Source organism: Anopheles moucheti, chromosome 3 (genome assembly GCF_943734755.1).
Source record: "Anopheles moucheti chromosome 3, idAnoMoucSN_F20_07, whole genome shotgun sequence".
NCBI classification, from domain to species: domain Eukaryota; kingdom Metazoa; phylum Arthropoda; class Insecta; order Diptera; family Culicidae; genus Anopheles; species Anopheles moucheti.
Genome location: NC_069141.1, coordinates 88,694,209 through 88,712,557, shown reverse-complemented (window position 1 = coordinate 88,712,557; position 18,349 = coordinate 88,694,209). Strand labels below are relative to the sequence as shown.

The window sequence follows — 18,349 nt, the reverse complement described above, 5'->3', positions numbered from 1 at the left end:
AACCATTTAACCGGCGGGGCAACAGAAGAAAACTATCCTACGCCCCCCTAATCTCCCACCGCGCTCCTTCCGTTGCTGTCAACAACTGTCAATTGCTAATCGTCCAACCGTGATGATGGCGTGTAGTGGGAATTTTGGCGTACTTGGTGACACACTAACTCACACACACAATGCCGTTTGGGTTTTTAGGTCAAGTTCAGTCGAAAGTTTTTTGGAGTCTCTCTATGTCTTTGTCTCTCGCTCGATCACTCCACTCTTCCGCATCTCGTCGATGTATAAGAACCTAGGTCTCATGACAAAATTAAAAAAAACGGAGTAGTCAGTAGACAAAATGGCAGATTGAGAAGCTTGACGGAGAAACGGAAGACTCTACCGAACAATGTAGACAGACATGTTGTGTATCCCCTCGATTACTTAAGCCTCCTATACAAAATGACAAATGTTTGAGCGTTTCCTTACTGTGTGCTGCATCATAAACTACCAATACGCGTTCCTTCCGTTCATTAAACGCATAACAGCGGTGTACCGAACGGTTGAGACGGTAATTAAATAATAATATTTTGATTTCTCGCTACATACACCCGTTCAAACAAATCAGTGGCGGAAACCTTTTCTCATCAAGGCCATCTGTAACATCTGTTTCGCACTGTACGCCCTCGGTGCAAAAACGAAGATAGCGATCATCTGGTTTGATGTTATTTTTAAACATATCACCCAGCAAAACCGCCAATTATCACAAATGCGTGGCTGCAGTACGGTGTAATTAGCCTAGCGTTCAAGAAGTGGGGGCTAACGTCTAGCTCGTGCGGTTCTTTCCTTTTGCTTCGCCAATGCTAATGTATCTACCACAAGATCACACTTAACGGCTGAATTGTTCTGCTAAGCATGAGATAACACTTTAGAGTAGAAGAAGCCATAGCTTTAGTCGACAAGATGCCGAGAAGGACTACTGCTGCTGCTGTGTATTAGCACGATTCCAATATCAAGTCAAATTTGACCCTTTCAAATATAAGATATAAAGCGGAATTTAACTATCTTTTTGTAAGGTTCGGTCATTAGTTGGCATATCCTTACACCGTTTGGCTGACTAATCGTTGACGAATTGGTGTATGGACCATTGACAAATCTAGATCACTCAACGTTCTTCACGATCATCTCCTTTTTACCGAAAAATTCAATGGCGGTACGCAATCGTTGCCGAAATGAGTTGAAAACCAATTAACCCACTGGTTCAGCAAAAATGGGTCACAAACCAAAACCAACGTGAAACCATTCTTCATCACTTTCCAACGGAAACCCTACGGCCCGGCGGTCGGGCGTTCTGTCGAGTGCAGTAAATTAAGTCAACCGAGCGAAACCTGGCCACCGCCAAAAGGGATCGTCCAAAAGGACGACGGTTCGTTCGTTCTGAGAAGCGGTTGTAGTGGTTGCGCACGCGATCTACGCGACTGTCAAACAAAGAGAAGATCAATCATCGTCAAGTAGAAGCCGGTCAAACCGTAAGGCCAAATGCGGTCAGCTGGGGGTAGAACGCGTACGCGCCACAATAAGATCATTTGTACACCGTGGCCATTTGCTAGATATGGGGAGGATTTAGTGGGACTGTTTACCTCAACTGCAGTCCCATTTCTTGCGCTATGCTTTTATTTTTCTCTGTAGTTAATCCTTTCGTGTGACGTAAACACTCAAGTAAAAAGACGACTATCCTTAGTGAGGTGCGAATATATTTTTCTCAAACAGCATTCGCAGAGTTGCGTCTGCCTGCTTTGAGCAACCACAATCCAACACCAAACCATGGTGATTGAGTAAATTGCACTGGTGGTGGATTGTTTTTACTTCGCTAATTATGCTACTGGAACAACCCTCAAACCCAGGGAACCCCTATTCAGGTAGCCCAGATTTTCGCGAAAACCATGCTGACAGCGCGCAGAAATGGTGGCAATTGTCACCAATATATATATTTGCCAATGGCGGTACATGTCGGTCAAACTCGGCTCGCTACCTCCAACCGATCGAAGAATTTGTGCTGAGTTCTGCAAATTGTTTTTACATCGCCTTCACCGAATGCGGTTCGATTTGTGCTACTTAAAACCGTGCGGATTTGTTGCTGTTGCGCGATTGTTTTGTTATGGTTCTAAAAGCGCGCCAGTGGTGTCCGAGCGATTCAGTTAATTCTTAGTCGATCAGTCGTGTCAAAGCTTGCCGTTGGTTTTGTAACGAAGGGTGTTCTAGTTTGCTGATTAGTAAGAAATGAGGTCTACTAATCTAGTGCAAGTTTTATATTCACCGAAGAGGTACTTCAATATTGGATCAGTACCAAACATCGGACAGCAGGCTTGACTTGAAGTATTTTATTTTAGTTTGAAAACCTCAAGAATGGCAAGAATTTCACCATCCCTCGTAACATTTTGGAGTCGTTTACAATATTTCACTCACTCACCATCAGCACAGAATCTCGGAAGGAATTCTAAACATCCAGTTCAATTTCGAAAACCGTCTAATCCAATTACGAAACTATCGTGCCGTCGTTTTGTCCTGTTGCTGCTTCGAACGCACTGATTAGCACGCCGAAAGACCTGCGACGCACCAGCATTCACGGTCATATGCTTATCAATAAACGGCGGTACGCTGTTGTAGCCTCCGTTTAGGTGCGCAGCTCCACAAGGCAGCCGAAGGTCGTCCTCCACTTAGCGCGAGTGCGCGAGGCGATCAATTTCCAATAGTGGAGCTCGCACACTCGGCGATGGAACGGTCCGGCTTCACCTTGGCAACTATCCGATAAGATTAGATGAGAGCACACAGAAGCGTACCGGTTCGAAGCACTGCAGTGCGTTTTATTATGAGAATCTATACTGTTTACAGTACCAGCTACCATCCACTTGTAGGTGGTCGGACATTATTTTCTAACGGATTTATGATGAGTTTTTGTTATATTAGGATTTTTGCAACTTCTTTCAATATTCCTACTCCAATACAGTAACTAATAGATTTGTGTGGCGTGATCATACGAATAGCTAACAAAAAGCTAAGGAGATCATCTTTATCGCCCACAAATCAGAACTAGAGCACAAAGATACTTTACACAGCCAGTATCTCCTGATTTGATCGTAGTGAGCTCTGGACACGCAAACGGTAGCAAAACCCAGCGTGCCAACCAGTAGCATCCAGTACAACACGCACCGAGGTTATCACTCGTCTAACGGCACGATGCTTCCGCTTTCCGACAGCTTTACATCCCATCCGATCGTGCGGGGTTTGCACCCCGAAGGGCTCCACTGCGCATGCTAGCACAGGGTCACGGGAGCCCCCCGGAAGTTCGCTGGGGTGATAAAAGTATGATTAACCCGATCGCAGAACGCAAAATGGTGCAACAACAGTGGGGGCGATCGATGCACGCAGCAGAACACGTACTCGTACTTCACGGTTAATTGGTCGCACTGCGCTGCGTGCTGAGACCGGGGTGAGCATGAAGGAAGGCTGGGCCTAAGGTTAGCATATTGTATGTAGGAACGGCACGGTGGCACACAGCCATCAATTAGGATAAATGGATTTGAGTTTGAAACAATTAGTGCTAGACACTACTGGAGCGCCTTATTTACAAATTATCGATACGGAGTAAACTGATGCTTGTGCTCAGCACCATTGTCCCGCATGCTTTGGAACTTAAATTCTCATCGAAGTTGGAGGACAGACCTGCATTCGTCATTCCCAATATTTTCCAGTGTGCCATGGCGCGCGTGTCCTCCATCTTAATGCATCCTTCTGCACCGTGATTATCGTGGACGCATCAGACGCTAGACAGATTATTTACAGACGCAGACTTGATGCAGGTATGCGTGCACCAGGAGCGCAATACATCCGTACGCTATTTATTGTGACTTCCACCACCAGACCCCCACAACCTAACGCAGAGCCGTCATCAACCATCAAGTTCGTTCTTTGTGCTAACAAACAACAAGCGACCAGGCAAAAGATATCGTTATTTATTCGTTTATCTTCTCCAACTGGGCGTTTGTTTTGTTCCGAGTTTTGCGATCCGAGATCGTCCGTCGGTGATGCATTTCGCGAGCTGCAACCATATGCATGCACGCGTACCACAAGGCTAGTTTTATGTCTTTACTCGGCCCGCGGGAGCGTTCCGTACCGTCGGAGGGGGAGATGTGCGTTTTACGACCCAACAAATTGCGCCAATCCGCAACAAGTACGCCCTCACAGTCCGTCACCGAACGGGTAAGGCCTACCTCCCTGTTTCGCACATTAGAAGTCGAACGAACCGTGCGGGAATGTGTAATATCTCGTCTAAGTTCACGCCTAATATCTTACACTCATCCCCATCGATCTACCCCGGCAGATGTAACATTCGGCAGCTTACAACTTGCGCGCAATGAAACTCACACCAAAACAAACCGCACCCCGGGTGGGGTGTAAGTTTTCGCGACGCCAAAGAAAGAGGGCGTAAGTCTCAAGGCCAGTGCGCACACATTTCACCCGCGCACACTTGTCACTAGCGAAGCGCCCCAACAATGCCAGTAGCAATAGTGGGCAATAGTTTGCAATAGTCTATCGATTTGAAGGTCGGGCACGATTTGTTTCGTGCTTAATGCGAGCGCAGGACCCGACATCAGGAAGGAAACAAAGAGACGGATGAGTTGGCCTTCTGCACTAATCGACACAAATGTGCGCATCTGCGGTCCCGGCTCGTGCTGGATCGAATCGTTCGTTACAGTTACAGAGAAGAATGAAATTCGATAAAATACTGCTTGGACCGCGTCCAACAAGATGTCGAGCAGCTCGAGTGGAACTAAACAGTCCGGGAAGTATATATTTAGGCGAGATGCACCGTATCCGTTACTGTGAGCATTCCTCAGATTCTAAGATCTATCGGCTTCGTAAAACGTGCTCGCAATACCTTACCCTGCGCACTCTAGATCCAGTCAAAGTATCAAATAAAGCGCACATCTTACCGCTCTTGTCTACTTTGTGCGGGTCGAGTAATTTATTCCACGTCTTTCGAATGCTTTACACCTGCACCGTCGGTCGATATGGTGCAGTACTGCACGAGAGATAAAATCAAGATTAGGATCACACTTATGCAAATTAGCTCTGAGGTGGAAGTAATTTAGATTTCCCGCTCTTCCTTCTCCGTGTGGCTGCGCTTAACACACCAGAATAGTCTCCTTGCAATCAATTAATAGCTTAATTAATGTGACAGCTCTGGCGACACTGGCTAGAACACCGACCCCCGTGTCTTGCGATCGAGTGCGATATCCCGTCGCTTCCCTTCCATCCAGCACGCTCGGTACGTTGTTTAATCGCCTTGCGCTCGTCTATAATTTCCCAGCGCGGAACCGTTCCAACACCGCGTGGCAACCTAAACCTTCTAAAAGCCTAAGCTTCGCGGCTCCGGAGGTCGCTGCATCTCGTGGGGTTCACAACCTACCCCAACACGGACGCGATGAGATCTGTTTGCGCGCCGAGACCCCCACACTTCCGACACCTACACCACAGAGTGCGCCGGCACCCTTCATGACGCTCCTCGCCACCGCCTGATAGCGGCCGCAGTGTCTATCGATTATGCTAATCCGACTAACGCTGCGTGGCCGTATGCATTCTGAAGCCCAGCCGATTGCATTGAGCCGTACTGCATATGGCATACGCGGAAGGTCTTAGAATCGTACCGCATATGACTCAAGCTCGTTAGGGTAATGGCGTATGCAAGTATTCTGAGCTGGAGCTCGCTGGTGGGAAGCAGCAAAGCTGCAAGCAGATGCGGTAAAAAAATTACAAAAATATAACAAACAATTGTAGCGATTGATACAGCCGATAAGCATCGCGTAACGTGCGATGCCATGTTTATGGATGCAATCTGTTTTGATAGCTGCCATTAAAAGTGTTACATAAATAACCAAACTTTAATACGAACACTTTTTGACGGCCTACAGTATTTATTGTTGTCAAGCGGAATGAACACAGCGGTTTAATCTTTGGTAAACAATCACGCATTGTGCTCTGGAGGATCGACTCGAAAAGAACAAACCACACAATTATGAAAGCAATAACATATTCTCCTGGACTCATAATACATAATAACCTTCCACCTAGCCTTCCGCGGTCACTCACGAACCGGATGACATTGCGGCAAAAGGGGGAGAAGTTTGCGCTTGACGCCCTCGTCGAACTTGCCGAACGATGCACTCCTGAGACACGAACCTTGCACCCCACGTGCAGCAGTGAATGGATGTTCTTGAGACGCTGAATATTATTACATCACTACTGAATTGTCTAATTCATAGTGAAATAATATCAGGCTATTACATTGGTGAACTTCTTGACCGATGAGTTGCTTCTAATAAAACAGAACGAAATTAAAGATAAAATAGCGTGTCCTTATTTGAGAGATTCGGGAGTCTAGTTATCAGAATGTTGAATGAGAGCTGAGATAACAGATGGGATCGATTGTGTATCGACTTAATAAGAGCATTAAAGAGGCATCCTCTATATCCATTTCTCGATTAAAATTGGAACTTACTCGGCATCTTAAAAAAAAACAATTTTTTCTTCATTACATCGAACTTGGGTGTTAGGAAAAACGCATTTCATACACCAACAGCTAAAAGGCAGCACATACACGCGCCGTCAAGAAGGTCGAATGCGAATGCGGCAAAGCCGCTGACGGGGATGGACGACTTTTACTTGGTCGCTCGTGTAACATTGACGGCGACGTGCTTTTTACATATAAACAGAAGCCGCGTGCCGCACTGGGCCGGGAACGAAATTTAACATTTTGCCAACGTAATACGGGTTCACCTCCCTTATTTTCTCCGTTCTCTGCTGCACCTTCTCGTAATTCCATACCGCCTTACTGGTTTCGTTAAACAAAGCTCTGCTGCACTGCTTCGCCTCCTTAACGTGCGCATCGTTGCGAATGCGAGTACGGTTTAGGCGCGTTTTATTTTCTTATGCCTTTTTGTATTTGCAAATTTTCTCCAGCACGTTTACTAATCTTTAGCTATCGACGAGGTTGACGGGACAGGAAAGATTGAGGTTTGTTCCCCTGTTTTCAGAGGTAACTTCGGCCCTTCTCAAACAGCATCACCATACGTCCCAAGCTACTTGTTCCCAACCGAGAAACGGGAAGGATTGGAAACGATCGCTTCCGGGAATTGGAGATCGTGCCAATGAGCGGGTTTAGCAAGTGGCTCGTGTGTGATTTACGAGGTAATTAGTAGGTTAAAAAAAATATATATATAACTGCTGTTACGCATAGGAGCTGGTAGTGTTGCAAATATTGCATTCTAACGGAATTTTATTGCTCATTAGCAAAAAAATTTGAAGCGTACGACAGAAAGCAACGTAACACGTAACATTTCCTAATTTATTCCCAATCAGCATCTCTTAGTGACTTCTGCATAGTTTGCAACTCCACACGTGGATCTATTTGCGTACGAGGAGCGATTGTAAATGTGTTCTGAGACGTATTACGTAGTTTCATGTTGACTCAAACACCTTCTGTTTCCTGTCGGTAGTAACACAGTTTTGCCGCTCTAGATACAGTTTTCGGCTATTTGATAACACAGATTATATAACATCACCGTGACATTGTAAAGGTTGAATCGCGATATTTCCCACACGCTAGACACGATCCAAAATTTGTATTATTTTTCTTCTTTGGTGTTATTGGTTAACGTACAGCTGCACTAGCCGACGTGTCTGCTGCACTTGTGCAAACTTACCACTGTTGACGTTAGGCGCGGCGTAGAAATACGTTAACACAAACACTGTATTTTGGAACCCCCGTAACCAACACTCTGCCAGATACACATTCTTTTCGGCACCGATTTGATTCATCCAGTGATGTAATTAACTCATTGCTACGATCGAATAGGTAGCGATGGATAGAAGGATGCAGTACTGACCTCGAACTTCTTCACATTGGACTGTGAAAAGTTGGTGTTTTGGGGTGGTTTGTCGTGAAAATTCCACACAAGGAAAATAAAAAATTGATGCTTATTAGCACTGTTCACCATTTTTATTCTTAGCTGCTGGGCGAAGTAAATCCCTGAAGTAAGTACTGATTTTTTTTTCATTCTCTTTTTCACACTTTAACCAAAGGAAACTGCAAACATTCTCACGCATCAATTCAGCAAAACAATACAAGCTCCCAAAAATCCTTCCTCCAGCGGATTTGGACGATTCACACTCATCCATGAACAATTTAATATGGAAATATTCAATTGGACGCTTATTTTGACCGTTTTAGTTTTGTTTCATGGCAAAAATACGCATTTTACCATATTTGATCTCACCCCCTCCGTTCTACCTCCGCTCCTTCCCTCCTCCTTCCGCAAGGTCACGATCAACGGGCGGGAAGCATTAAACATAAAAATGCAGATTTTCAATGTCGCAGCACAGAGAACTAAAACCACCAGTGGGGCTGAGATTCCAAAAACCATGGCAGGAAAAGGAAATCCGCCGGTCGGAAAATTCATCACAGTTGGTCGATTTTATTTCGCATCGGCAAACTGCGCGCCCCGAGCTGATGGTGTGCGTGTGTTCAACGGTACGATCGACATAGATGGCAAAACACAGCGCGATACGAAGCCGTGACGATCTTGCAAACTCTCAAGGCCGTGCCCCTCGGTGGAGGATTTTTCGATTCAATTTTTTTTTCGGGTGGCTCTTGTTTTTGGGTTGGTGGGGAGTTCCAAACCAATCCTTCATTCGCAAAACACTCAACGGAACGTTTACAAAAGTGCCTCGAGGTCACGATCACGAAGCTAGACGATCGAGTAGCATGACGAGATTTACGAATACCCACCCTACGTCGGAAGCGGGACTAGGAAGGGGTGGAGATCGAGTAAAAGGTGGGTCGGACTGTCAATCAGCTGTCAAACGCTAAACACATTTATTGATACACATCTTCCTACCGTCTGCTCACCTGTTTAGTACCACCCCTTTCGCTAATGCCGGTGACATTGGGCGATGAAGGTGATTTTGGCACGAAGGATACGATTTAGCTAATTGTCCAAAAACAGATTGTGCCACCGTGATAGGATTCGCTTATCGGGTGCGAAAACCGTCCACTAATGGTTGATTGTTTTCTCATAAATAAACCATTTATTGGTGTGACGGTAACATTTACAGCAATCCTTGCCGACAGATATTTATCTTTCTATTTGAGAAGACAATTATTTCAAATTAATTAAATGTTTAACATTTATTTAAAACCTATTGACCAACTTATGGCCCACTTTATCCGTTAAACGAGTTACAATCGTATTCCTTTCCAAACTACTTCCCCTGCACAAATTAAGCATTATCCAGCTTGATTTGATCAGCGTATCGGCAGCGGTGCTAGACACTAAGCGCTAAATCGTGGAGAAGGCTAAACGTGTATGGAACACCCTGACCTTCGACCGTGAAGCGTCCAAGCTCGTGGTCAACAAAGCCGACTCGCACAATCCCGCGCCCGTTTGGTGTGAAAATCGCCAGTGTGAGAGAACAAAAAAAAACTTTACCAAACGAACGTTGAAGTTTCGTTAAGTAAATGAGTTGTTTTATTGAATTTCTCGCCCAACTTTTAGTAAACGGAGTGAAGCAAATTTTATTAATACAAAAACGATTTTAGCACCACTCTGAAAAGGGCACGGCCACATATACAAAAAAGTGACAACCGGTCATTTATATTCGAATAATAAAAATATTTCATGGCCAACTACCTTCGGGTGATAATTAAAATTGAATAAAATGAAACACCTATAAATGCCAAAGTCCAACCATGCCGAAAGGTTTCCTCAGTATCAGTATCCGCAGGATATCCGCTATCATCTAAAGGCGGTCCACCACTTCCGTAACCTTGCTTAAGCATTCTTTTGGTTCCCTCAGTACAAACTTTATGCCATTTCTTGCACGGAGCGGATATTTGCAGAAATTGTTTGCCCAATTAAATAATTAGTATGGTTCCAAAACCTCAGTGATGTGTGCCGACAAATGTCCTTCAAGTTATGCGTGGCCATTTATGGGTGTGCACTGTACATCCATATTCATTTCTCTTATCAATTTACGGTTGCGTTTAAGCTAGCTTTTTATCAGATTTATGCATCCGTGAAAGGATCACAGCGGAAAAGAGCCTTGAGATATTCGTTAACAGCTCGGGGTGGAATTAAATAGTGAATGTTGTTGTTAAGGGTTTCACAAACATACACGGAACGAAACGGTGAATCTGTGAAGAAGCCTCACGCATGATTAGCGCTGAATACATTTGCATCTGTTTCACGTGAGTGATGCGTTTGAGTATCCTTTGTTGACGTTCGTTGGTCGAAAGGATTTTAAACAATTTAAAATTATTCCACTGAGTTGTTGGTGACCTTTGTAGGTTTGATGGTAGATATAAAACTCGAAATAATGACCAAGAATTCGATATTCTTTATTCTATCTATAATTCAAAGGTTTTGCGTCCATGTTGTATCTCTTACCTTGCATTCAATCGACGACTGATGTGGATGTCTCTGCTTCCGCATTATAATCCAAACTCCAATAGTACGAGAATAATCCTTTCGAGGGAGTGCGTATAATCCTAAATGGTTCGTTTGTTTCTTCGTATTGTGAAGTCTCGTCCTTCGGATGCTCTATCACTACTCCTTTTCCACCTTTAACCAGTTACACACCGTTTTACTCTCAAGAGTGACTTTCTTGAATCAAACCTATCGCTTGCGCCACACTTTGGCCACGCTTAACGGCACAATCAATGCTATTTTTCCGGAAGATGTTTTCCCGCGCACGGAAATTGTTGAGCGCACCGTAAAACCACACTCCACGGCCCGAGTGCATCCAACACTAAGCCGACCGTTGAGAGATCCCCCACGGATACTCTTTCCCTTCGATATTCGAGCCGTTCAATAAGCACAACACACGCACACTTCAGGACACTCCGTAAATCGGTACTTCACTCAGCAGGGGGCCATTGAAATTTGAAACCACTACAGACTAGGTTTCGGTTGTTGCGCGAAACTTATCGAACTTATCGTTGTATCTTAGCGTATTATTACTCATTCATCGATTATCATTATTTTCATTTTCTGTTGCTCGAAAAAAAAACACCTTCACCCCCAACAGCCAATGCACGCACTTTTCTTGATTGGTTTATTGCTTTTCTTTCTAGCTCCGTTGCTCGACACTCTCGATTTTCACAACTATTTTGCTTTTCTTTTGCCTTCGAAACTACGCGCGAGGTTGCACGGTGCAATATTTTATGTCGAGGGCAATTATCAACACCACCAATTATGTTGCGGTGCTTATTTTCTTATGCGTTGCTGATGATGTGAACTCCGGGCCGAGAAGGCGAACAGCCTCGACCACAGACGTCCGCCAAAAAGAACTGTAATGGATGCTCCAATGGCGCGTTGCACGGATTCTGCTGTTTGGAAAAGCTTGCTTTTCGACTCTTCCAATGAGGCACAAGAAATAATTTTGTTATGTCACTGCACAATTTCACTAGCTTTAATTCTTCCAACTTTTGCATATACCGGTGAAGGTTTTAAGAACACTGTTGCACACGAAGGCAATACGTCAACTTCATCCACAGTAAGGCACCACAGCGTTGCAGTTAGATCAGCGCGCACAAAGCCTACACGTGTGCAGTAATTATTAGTATTCTTTTGCTTTTATTCGCTATCGGTATCTTACACTGCTTATTATCTTTGAGCAGGTCAAAAGCGTCAACACACTTCTCCTTCCCCCTCCCTTCCTCTGCTTACTGTCGCACTCTCTCCGGGTGTTCCCCCAGCTGCACGCATGAGCCAAACACTTTCACTACCTGCGTTGCTTGTTAGCGCTTGTTGGAGCAACAAATCAAATTTTATCCTCCCAGAACGATCCACTCAACGCGTGCACGAGCGTATCACCAAAAGTTTAGTGATCATTGCACTGCGCCCTTTGATTCAAACGCTACTCAACCCACACACACACACAGTGACAAATCTGTTAAAACTCATCAAACGACTCCCGGTACTGACAGCGTCCTGCAGGACTGGGGAGATGAAACAAAAGGCGCGCACAGCAGGTAAACGCATGCACAATCACACGCAAACTCAAATTGCAATCGAAATCGAAATGGAAATTCGACGCGGACGCGGACGCGCACGCACAAAAACAAAACACACAACGCGCCACGGTACACGCGGGAAAAAGCACAAACAAAAACGTCCGAAAAGCACGCGTTTTTCCGCCTTTCGGAGCACGCGGTTACGGGAAATACGCGTCAACGCGAACGGAAAGTCACAAAAGAAGTGCTTGGGATCGGTGCGTCGATGGACGGCCGAGTGACTTGCGTCGGCATTTACCCCCACTACACTATGGGCTATGGTGTGGGTAAAAAAAGTTTTGAAATTATAGGGAACTTCATACTTGGTGTGAAATTCAGTGCATGTTTATAATTTAACTTGTAACCTGATTGTCTTGTGTGACTTTGCCCAAATTTAAAACATAATCTAGAAGAGTCTATTAAAAAATATGTTCCCAATTCATCCACACGTCTCACGTCTTTATTGTTTTTTTACTGTAGGAGATGACACAACTACGCATATATAAACTTAAAACACAACCTGAGCGTATTGTTATATGATTTCAATGAATGAAAATGGCTGATTTCTTAAGTAGTATCTTATTCGCTTTAAGATTTGTACACACAATGCTCCCATAGTGCAATACTACCGATACGAATTCTCTCTCTCTCGCGCGCGCACATTCGCTCGCAACATAACGTGAGATGATTTGCAGGGTTTTTGAACAGAACTTGCTCACCGTGAGTGGTTGAGTGGTGGTAGTGGTTTTATTTATAAAGACGTTCAATTTTTCGTATTTATTCCGCTAGTAGTTAAATCGCTATCCAATGTGTCAAAGTAGTAAAAGTATTTGTTAGCAGAATTACGCACTTTTGTTAATATTTTTATGTTTATTATATTATATTTGAGAACAATGATTACACAACTATTTCTTGAAACGATCGAGAACTACTTTGATTCAACTTTTTCTTACAAAACTCTCGGTGCATTAATAAAATCAACTTGTTTTAGTCAACCATCATCAACCCTGCCCACTTCGATTCGCGAGCACAATTTTACACTCTCTCACGTGCAAAATGAATTCAACCTTTTGCACGTTTTCCCACCCTCCATTTTTCCCTTGCACCAGCAGTGAGTAACCCACGCGAGAGGTGGAAAATCCTCCCTTACTGAGCGTCCGTTCATGAGGGCGGGCCGGATGGAAAATGGTTCATTTCTCTACTCGGTGTGCGAGCGAGCGAGATTTTTCCGCCATCGAACCCGATCGCAACGACAACGTTCGGGGCCGGAAAAGTTCAACGAAACGGTAGTCCCGGGACGCTACCGGAGCAAGGGAAATGTTATTGAACTTTCCTATTTCTTCATTTACCCGAGAGTCAACGAGAGTTACAGTGGGTTGGAAGTGTTGGAAAACTGGATATCGAAGGGTGAAAAGGGTGTGCGTGTGGCGAAGGGTGCTAATGATCTCTCACTTACAGCACAGCGTACTTGAAGTCCAGCGACTCCCCGAAGCAAATGGCCAATTGGCTAAGCGTCAGTTACGATGTGCCTTCTCTTCTTAAGCCGTTTTGAAGAACATCTTTCTTTCCGGCTAACTATTTTTTTATGGATGAGCGGCATCATCTTCAGCCTGTTGCAGCGAGTCAGCAAACGCTTGACCTACTTTTGAGTTCGTTCAGTGCTGGGTTAGTGTCAGAAAATTGTATACATAATAATAATAATTAATGTGTTCTTGTAATAAACTAAATTTTTATCGAGCAACACGATTACAAGTAATGTGTACATATTAGAACGAATTTCTTAACACTTCTTTATAAATTCCAAAAATAACGCCTTAAACACCTCAAACGAATAATATCCTCTAAAAGTACGCAGCAAAATAATTGGTTCAAACAAGATATTTTGTTCGTAAAACAAACACCTACAGATGCAAGAAAAAGAGCAAAAACACCAGACCAAAACAAAAAACCTTCAATTAAAAAGCGGAAATAAATAAATCGCTACCGATCCGCAGTAACAGCACCGTAACAGTGGCACGGCCGGTGCAGGTGTTGTGTGTAGCCATTGAAGCTAAAAACCGACACCCGCACACTTGTTTTCTGAAGGCTATCGCTAGCGAACCGTTAAAGGATTCTCCGTACACACAAGGCGTTATTATGGTTGGGATCTTGCATAATTGCCCTGACCGCGAACGAAAGACCGTACAGGCACTGTTAAGCTTCAAGTTCATTGTTTTTGTTTCTTTACGTTGCGATGTTTTTTAAGCTTTTAACATACAGATTAGGGGATGTGGTACAGGAAACATGTCAATCATGTTCGTTGTGATTTTATGTCAAACATCACTAAAGTGTGTATGGTTCAGTGGTGTTTATAATAATTTTAATATCAGTTTTCGAAAGAATTTTGAAAGATGAAGTTCAACGATGAGATAGTTTATTATAGATTAGCAATGAACTAATATAATATTTTAATTAGAGAAGAACCCTCTTGAATGGGAATCGTATTCACTGACTTCCCATTATTAATATCTTATGCTAACACTATGTTATATTTACCACGATATGAACAAGCGTTGAAATACTACATCATTGATCATTTTGAGAGTCCCTAACAGTTTAAAGTAGTTTTATTACTATATATCTTGCTATTTGTATTATCTATCTTCAGCACTTCCTGTGTCAAAATTTGAATACCTGCAGCGAACCGATGCAACCGTTACAGTTTAAGCTTCAAGTTCAATGCCCCACACGGGGCTTATGTTGCCTGAACTCGTTAAACCCCAAACAACTTTCTCGCCTCAAATGTGGTTGCCCGGCCAGGCCTCCGGTTACTCACTCCGGAGATGTTGTTGTTCGCCCCATCCCCGGGTCTTCAATTTCTGCACGGACTCTGCTCTATTGCATCCCCTCGGCTCCATCGGCTTCCGTCCAGCACTAGCATCTTCACGATGCGGAAAGTCTTCACTCTTACCTTCGATGAGCATCACACCGCAAACGGTTTAGCTCGCAGTACGCTCGAGTAGCAACAGTGATCGCTCGCTGTTTGTTACAACCGCAAAACCCGGGAACAGCGTCAGCCCTAACCGGCTCCGCAAGGGGCTTGCCGAGGTGCAACGGGATCTATTATATTACGAAAAGTGTACTGCACACAATAGACAAAGCCACCGACACCGGACGAATCTCGGCGTGGTTAAGCAAATTGTCGGTAAAGACGGCAATAGAATGGGCCCTCCGATGCAATAAGGGGTGGCAGCAGGTTGAGGAAGGCACTGCCCCTGGTTGGCTGCAACTTGGTTCCGTTTAACCAAAGCCACACTAAGCGGTGCGGTGCGTGAAAGGCGAAGGCGTTCGGGAAGGAGAAAAATTGCCAAAGAACTGCACTCCAAAAAACCGGTGCACTTCTCAGCACGGGGCCACTGCACTGTGCCGCAGCATTAGGGCACGCGGGAAGGAGAAAGGCGGGAGGGAAACCGAAGCAGCAACAGCAAAAAGCACGAGTGCAACGGGCCTACCGTGTGCCGGTGGGAGAGAAAGCCATAGAAAACATGCTGGAGAAAAGTGAAATTATTTCACTCTCGTGCCAATAAACCATGGACGGTGTAATCTCGTTCGGGCCAACCTTCTGCAAAGGCCTAAACTGATGGAAATAGCGATGCAGACGACGAACCCGTCCAATGAACATTTTGTTGGTGAGTGAGAGAATCGATGCGAGGAAGGGGATGGGAATTAGGGGTAGTTTTGGGGCCAATGGCCAACCAGGCTGGGTTCGGCCGTAGAGAGGATGAAAGTGGAAGTGTAGAAATAGAAATAGAGTGAGCTCGAAAGAGAGAGAAAGAGAGAGAGAGAGAAAAGGAAAGAATGAGACAAAATGGCAACAGGAAAAATGGAAGGAATTTGCATTTTGTATGCTCCGAACACGACGTCATACTGGAAACGATGTGATTGTTGTTCCCTTCCTTTGCTCCCACAGTAACATCGGTTCGATGACACTGATAACCGTTCGCTGGGAATAGGATAATCACATAACCTTCCCCAATATGCCTGGCCATTGTACCATTTCCGACAGCTTCGTTGTACGTTTAAGGATCTTGGCTAAAAATAGAAACACTATCTATGCAAGCCCTCCGCAACTGGCTAAACTCCAATCTGGAGGAAACATTAGAAAGGCACTAGGCACCGTTGTCCATGATTCAAAGGAGAGCATTACCCCGTACAATAGTTTCCCGATCGTGAAAATCAAACTGATCGCTTTGGTCGCTTAGGTCGATCCGTGCCGTATAGCATGCAATGATACGACCCGTGGGTTTCTACGACGCCCACGTGATAAAGGAAAGCGAACGGCAAACTGGTCCGTGGACGTAGCATAGCATGCACGCGAGCATAAATCTTACGAATATTAAACGTTGGTCGGCTTTTATCGCGTGGTTTCGGGGTGCAACAAAGTAAATAATTAATTCGAGCATTACTTTAATCCGTGTTTGAATTAAAAAAAAACAAGGCAGGCATCGGGTATTTAAAGAATTTAGTATTCGATGCATTTTATTAAAAGTTCCCAAGGATATAAGGTCGGTGGAACCGGTTTTGCGTACTATATTATGAGCCAATGAAGAACTTTCGATGAAAAAAGGTTTTCTTAAATAATTATTAATTATTTTTTGTTAAATGTTCATGTTAACATTAAATCTCTATTCAGGTTCTTAACTACAAAATTCGTCATATATTATGGAGAAAACATGTTAAAAATCCTTAAATAAACATCGGTAAAATGTCATAGGTTTATATACCATGAATGAATCTTCCACCTTTCCATCATTGATTCCAATTAGTTCCAAATGATTTCATATAATTTGCAATTACATTGCTGCTACCCATGTACTTTCATTTCAGTAATAAAAAGAGCTCCAATCACCTCGCCGAACCGATCTAATCCAACCCGTCCGGTTCGCTAGATCGACCACCATCGAACAACGTGACGAAACTCTAGCAGCGCACCGGAAAGGTTCGTTGACATCGAAAAAAAAACAACCCTCCGCACACGGAGTGCAAGTGCAGTTACGATGCAGCGGCTGGTGCAATAAACTTTTGCACTATTTTCCACACTTTCCTTAAGTTATGCAGCGTTTCAATCACCCTTGCGAGTTGGGCTGGGACGGGCGAACTTTTACGGCGTTCCGGTGTAGAAAGGTGGAGCTTTAATTTCTTGTGTTATGTTCGGTTTCGTTCCACGACGCGGCCCTCTTCCATTTCACTTTTGTTCTGTTTTGACGTTGATAATCCACCTGGACGCTAAGCGTTAGACGTGTGAGCGGCCACTATCTCAACGCCCACTATCAGGCATCCCTTATCAGCGGTCTAGGTTAGTTTGGAACGATCACAGCAAATAGAGGAAGTACTTGCACGCCCCATCGGGATGGAACGCTGCACATTAAGGGCTAATCTTTTGCAAACCACACTCACACAAACGCGAATGGTAGTTGAAAAATGCACACGTTCGCATACCTTCGGGAGCAAGCGGCGACATTGGCATTGGATGCAAAATTAGGTCATCGTCAAGCACTGCGCACGGGATGGGTAGGAAAAAAGGGGAATAATAGTTCAGAACTGGCGGTACGCTCCAGACGTTATCTGATCGTTTTGCTGAAGGGCCATCGTGTCCTCCTTTTGCTTCGTTTCGAACGCATCAGCACATCCTTCCGCACGGATCAGGTCATGAATTAAAAAGCGTTTGTCAATAATGAATGTCTGGTGTTTAAAGTGACGCCACTATCAATACGCTGCATACGGTGCACGGCGATTTGCATGCTGATTCACCACGCCGAGATTGTTTAACGAAGAAAGAAGGCAAACAATAACATCGGCAAAGATTGAGGATACGGGGCGTAACATGGAATTCGAATTATTTGTGTAGCAAATTGCTGTACGGGCAAATTTATGACCTACTTTTGCATCGTCGGAATCGATGGAATTGATGTTGTTATTGAAGGGATTAAAATGCCGTGTTGGAAATAGTATCAAACACCTCAAAACAACCATAGGACCGTAAACCACTTCAAAAGCTTGTAGAGCAATAAGACAGGAATAACATAGCAAACAACACCTTTCATTTGTTTTGATGTAGCTACGAGTTTTTAAGATTGCATGCTCTACTCTCTACTCTCTAAAGAACATTTGGAAAGTGTCTAAAAGTTTAGAAAATAAAACATTGACACACTTCGCCTTTGGAGATTGTTATGCAACAAAGAAGCAGACCGTAGCAGCAGCAGAAGCACCGTTTTGGTCCCCGAGAAG

At 44.3% G+C, this 18,349-nt stretch overlaps 1 protein-coding gene across 1 annotated transcript in view; it reads left to right on the top strand.

Annotated features, from left to right (window-relative positions):
• The window catches only part of LOC128303107 (U7 snRNA-associated Sm-like protein LSm11), a 51,077-nt gene extending 34,032 nt beyond the window's left edge, over positions 1–17,045 (top strand). Inside the window, exons 3-4 of the mRNA XM_053039962.1 lie at positions 14,730–14,820; positions 17,011–17,045. Of these exons, the coding sequence (XP_052895922.1) occupies positions 14,730–14,820; positions 17,011–17,045 (126 nt within the window). The remainder of the gene's footprint in view (positions 1–14,729; positions 14,821–17,010) is intronic.
• Positions 17,046–18,349: the final 1,304 nt, after the last annotated feature.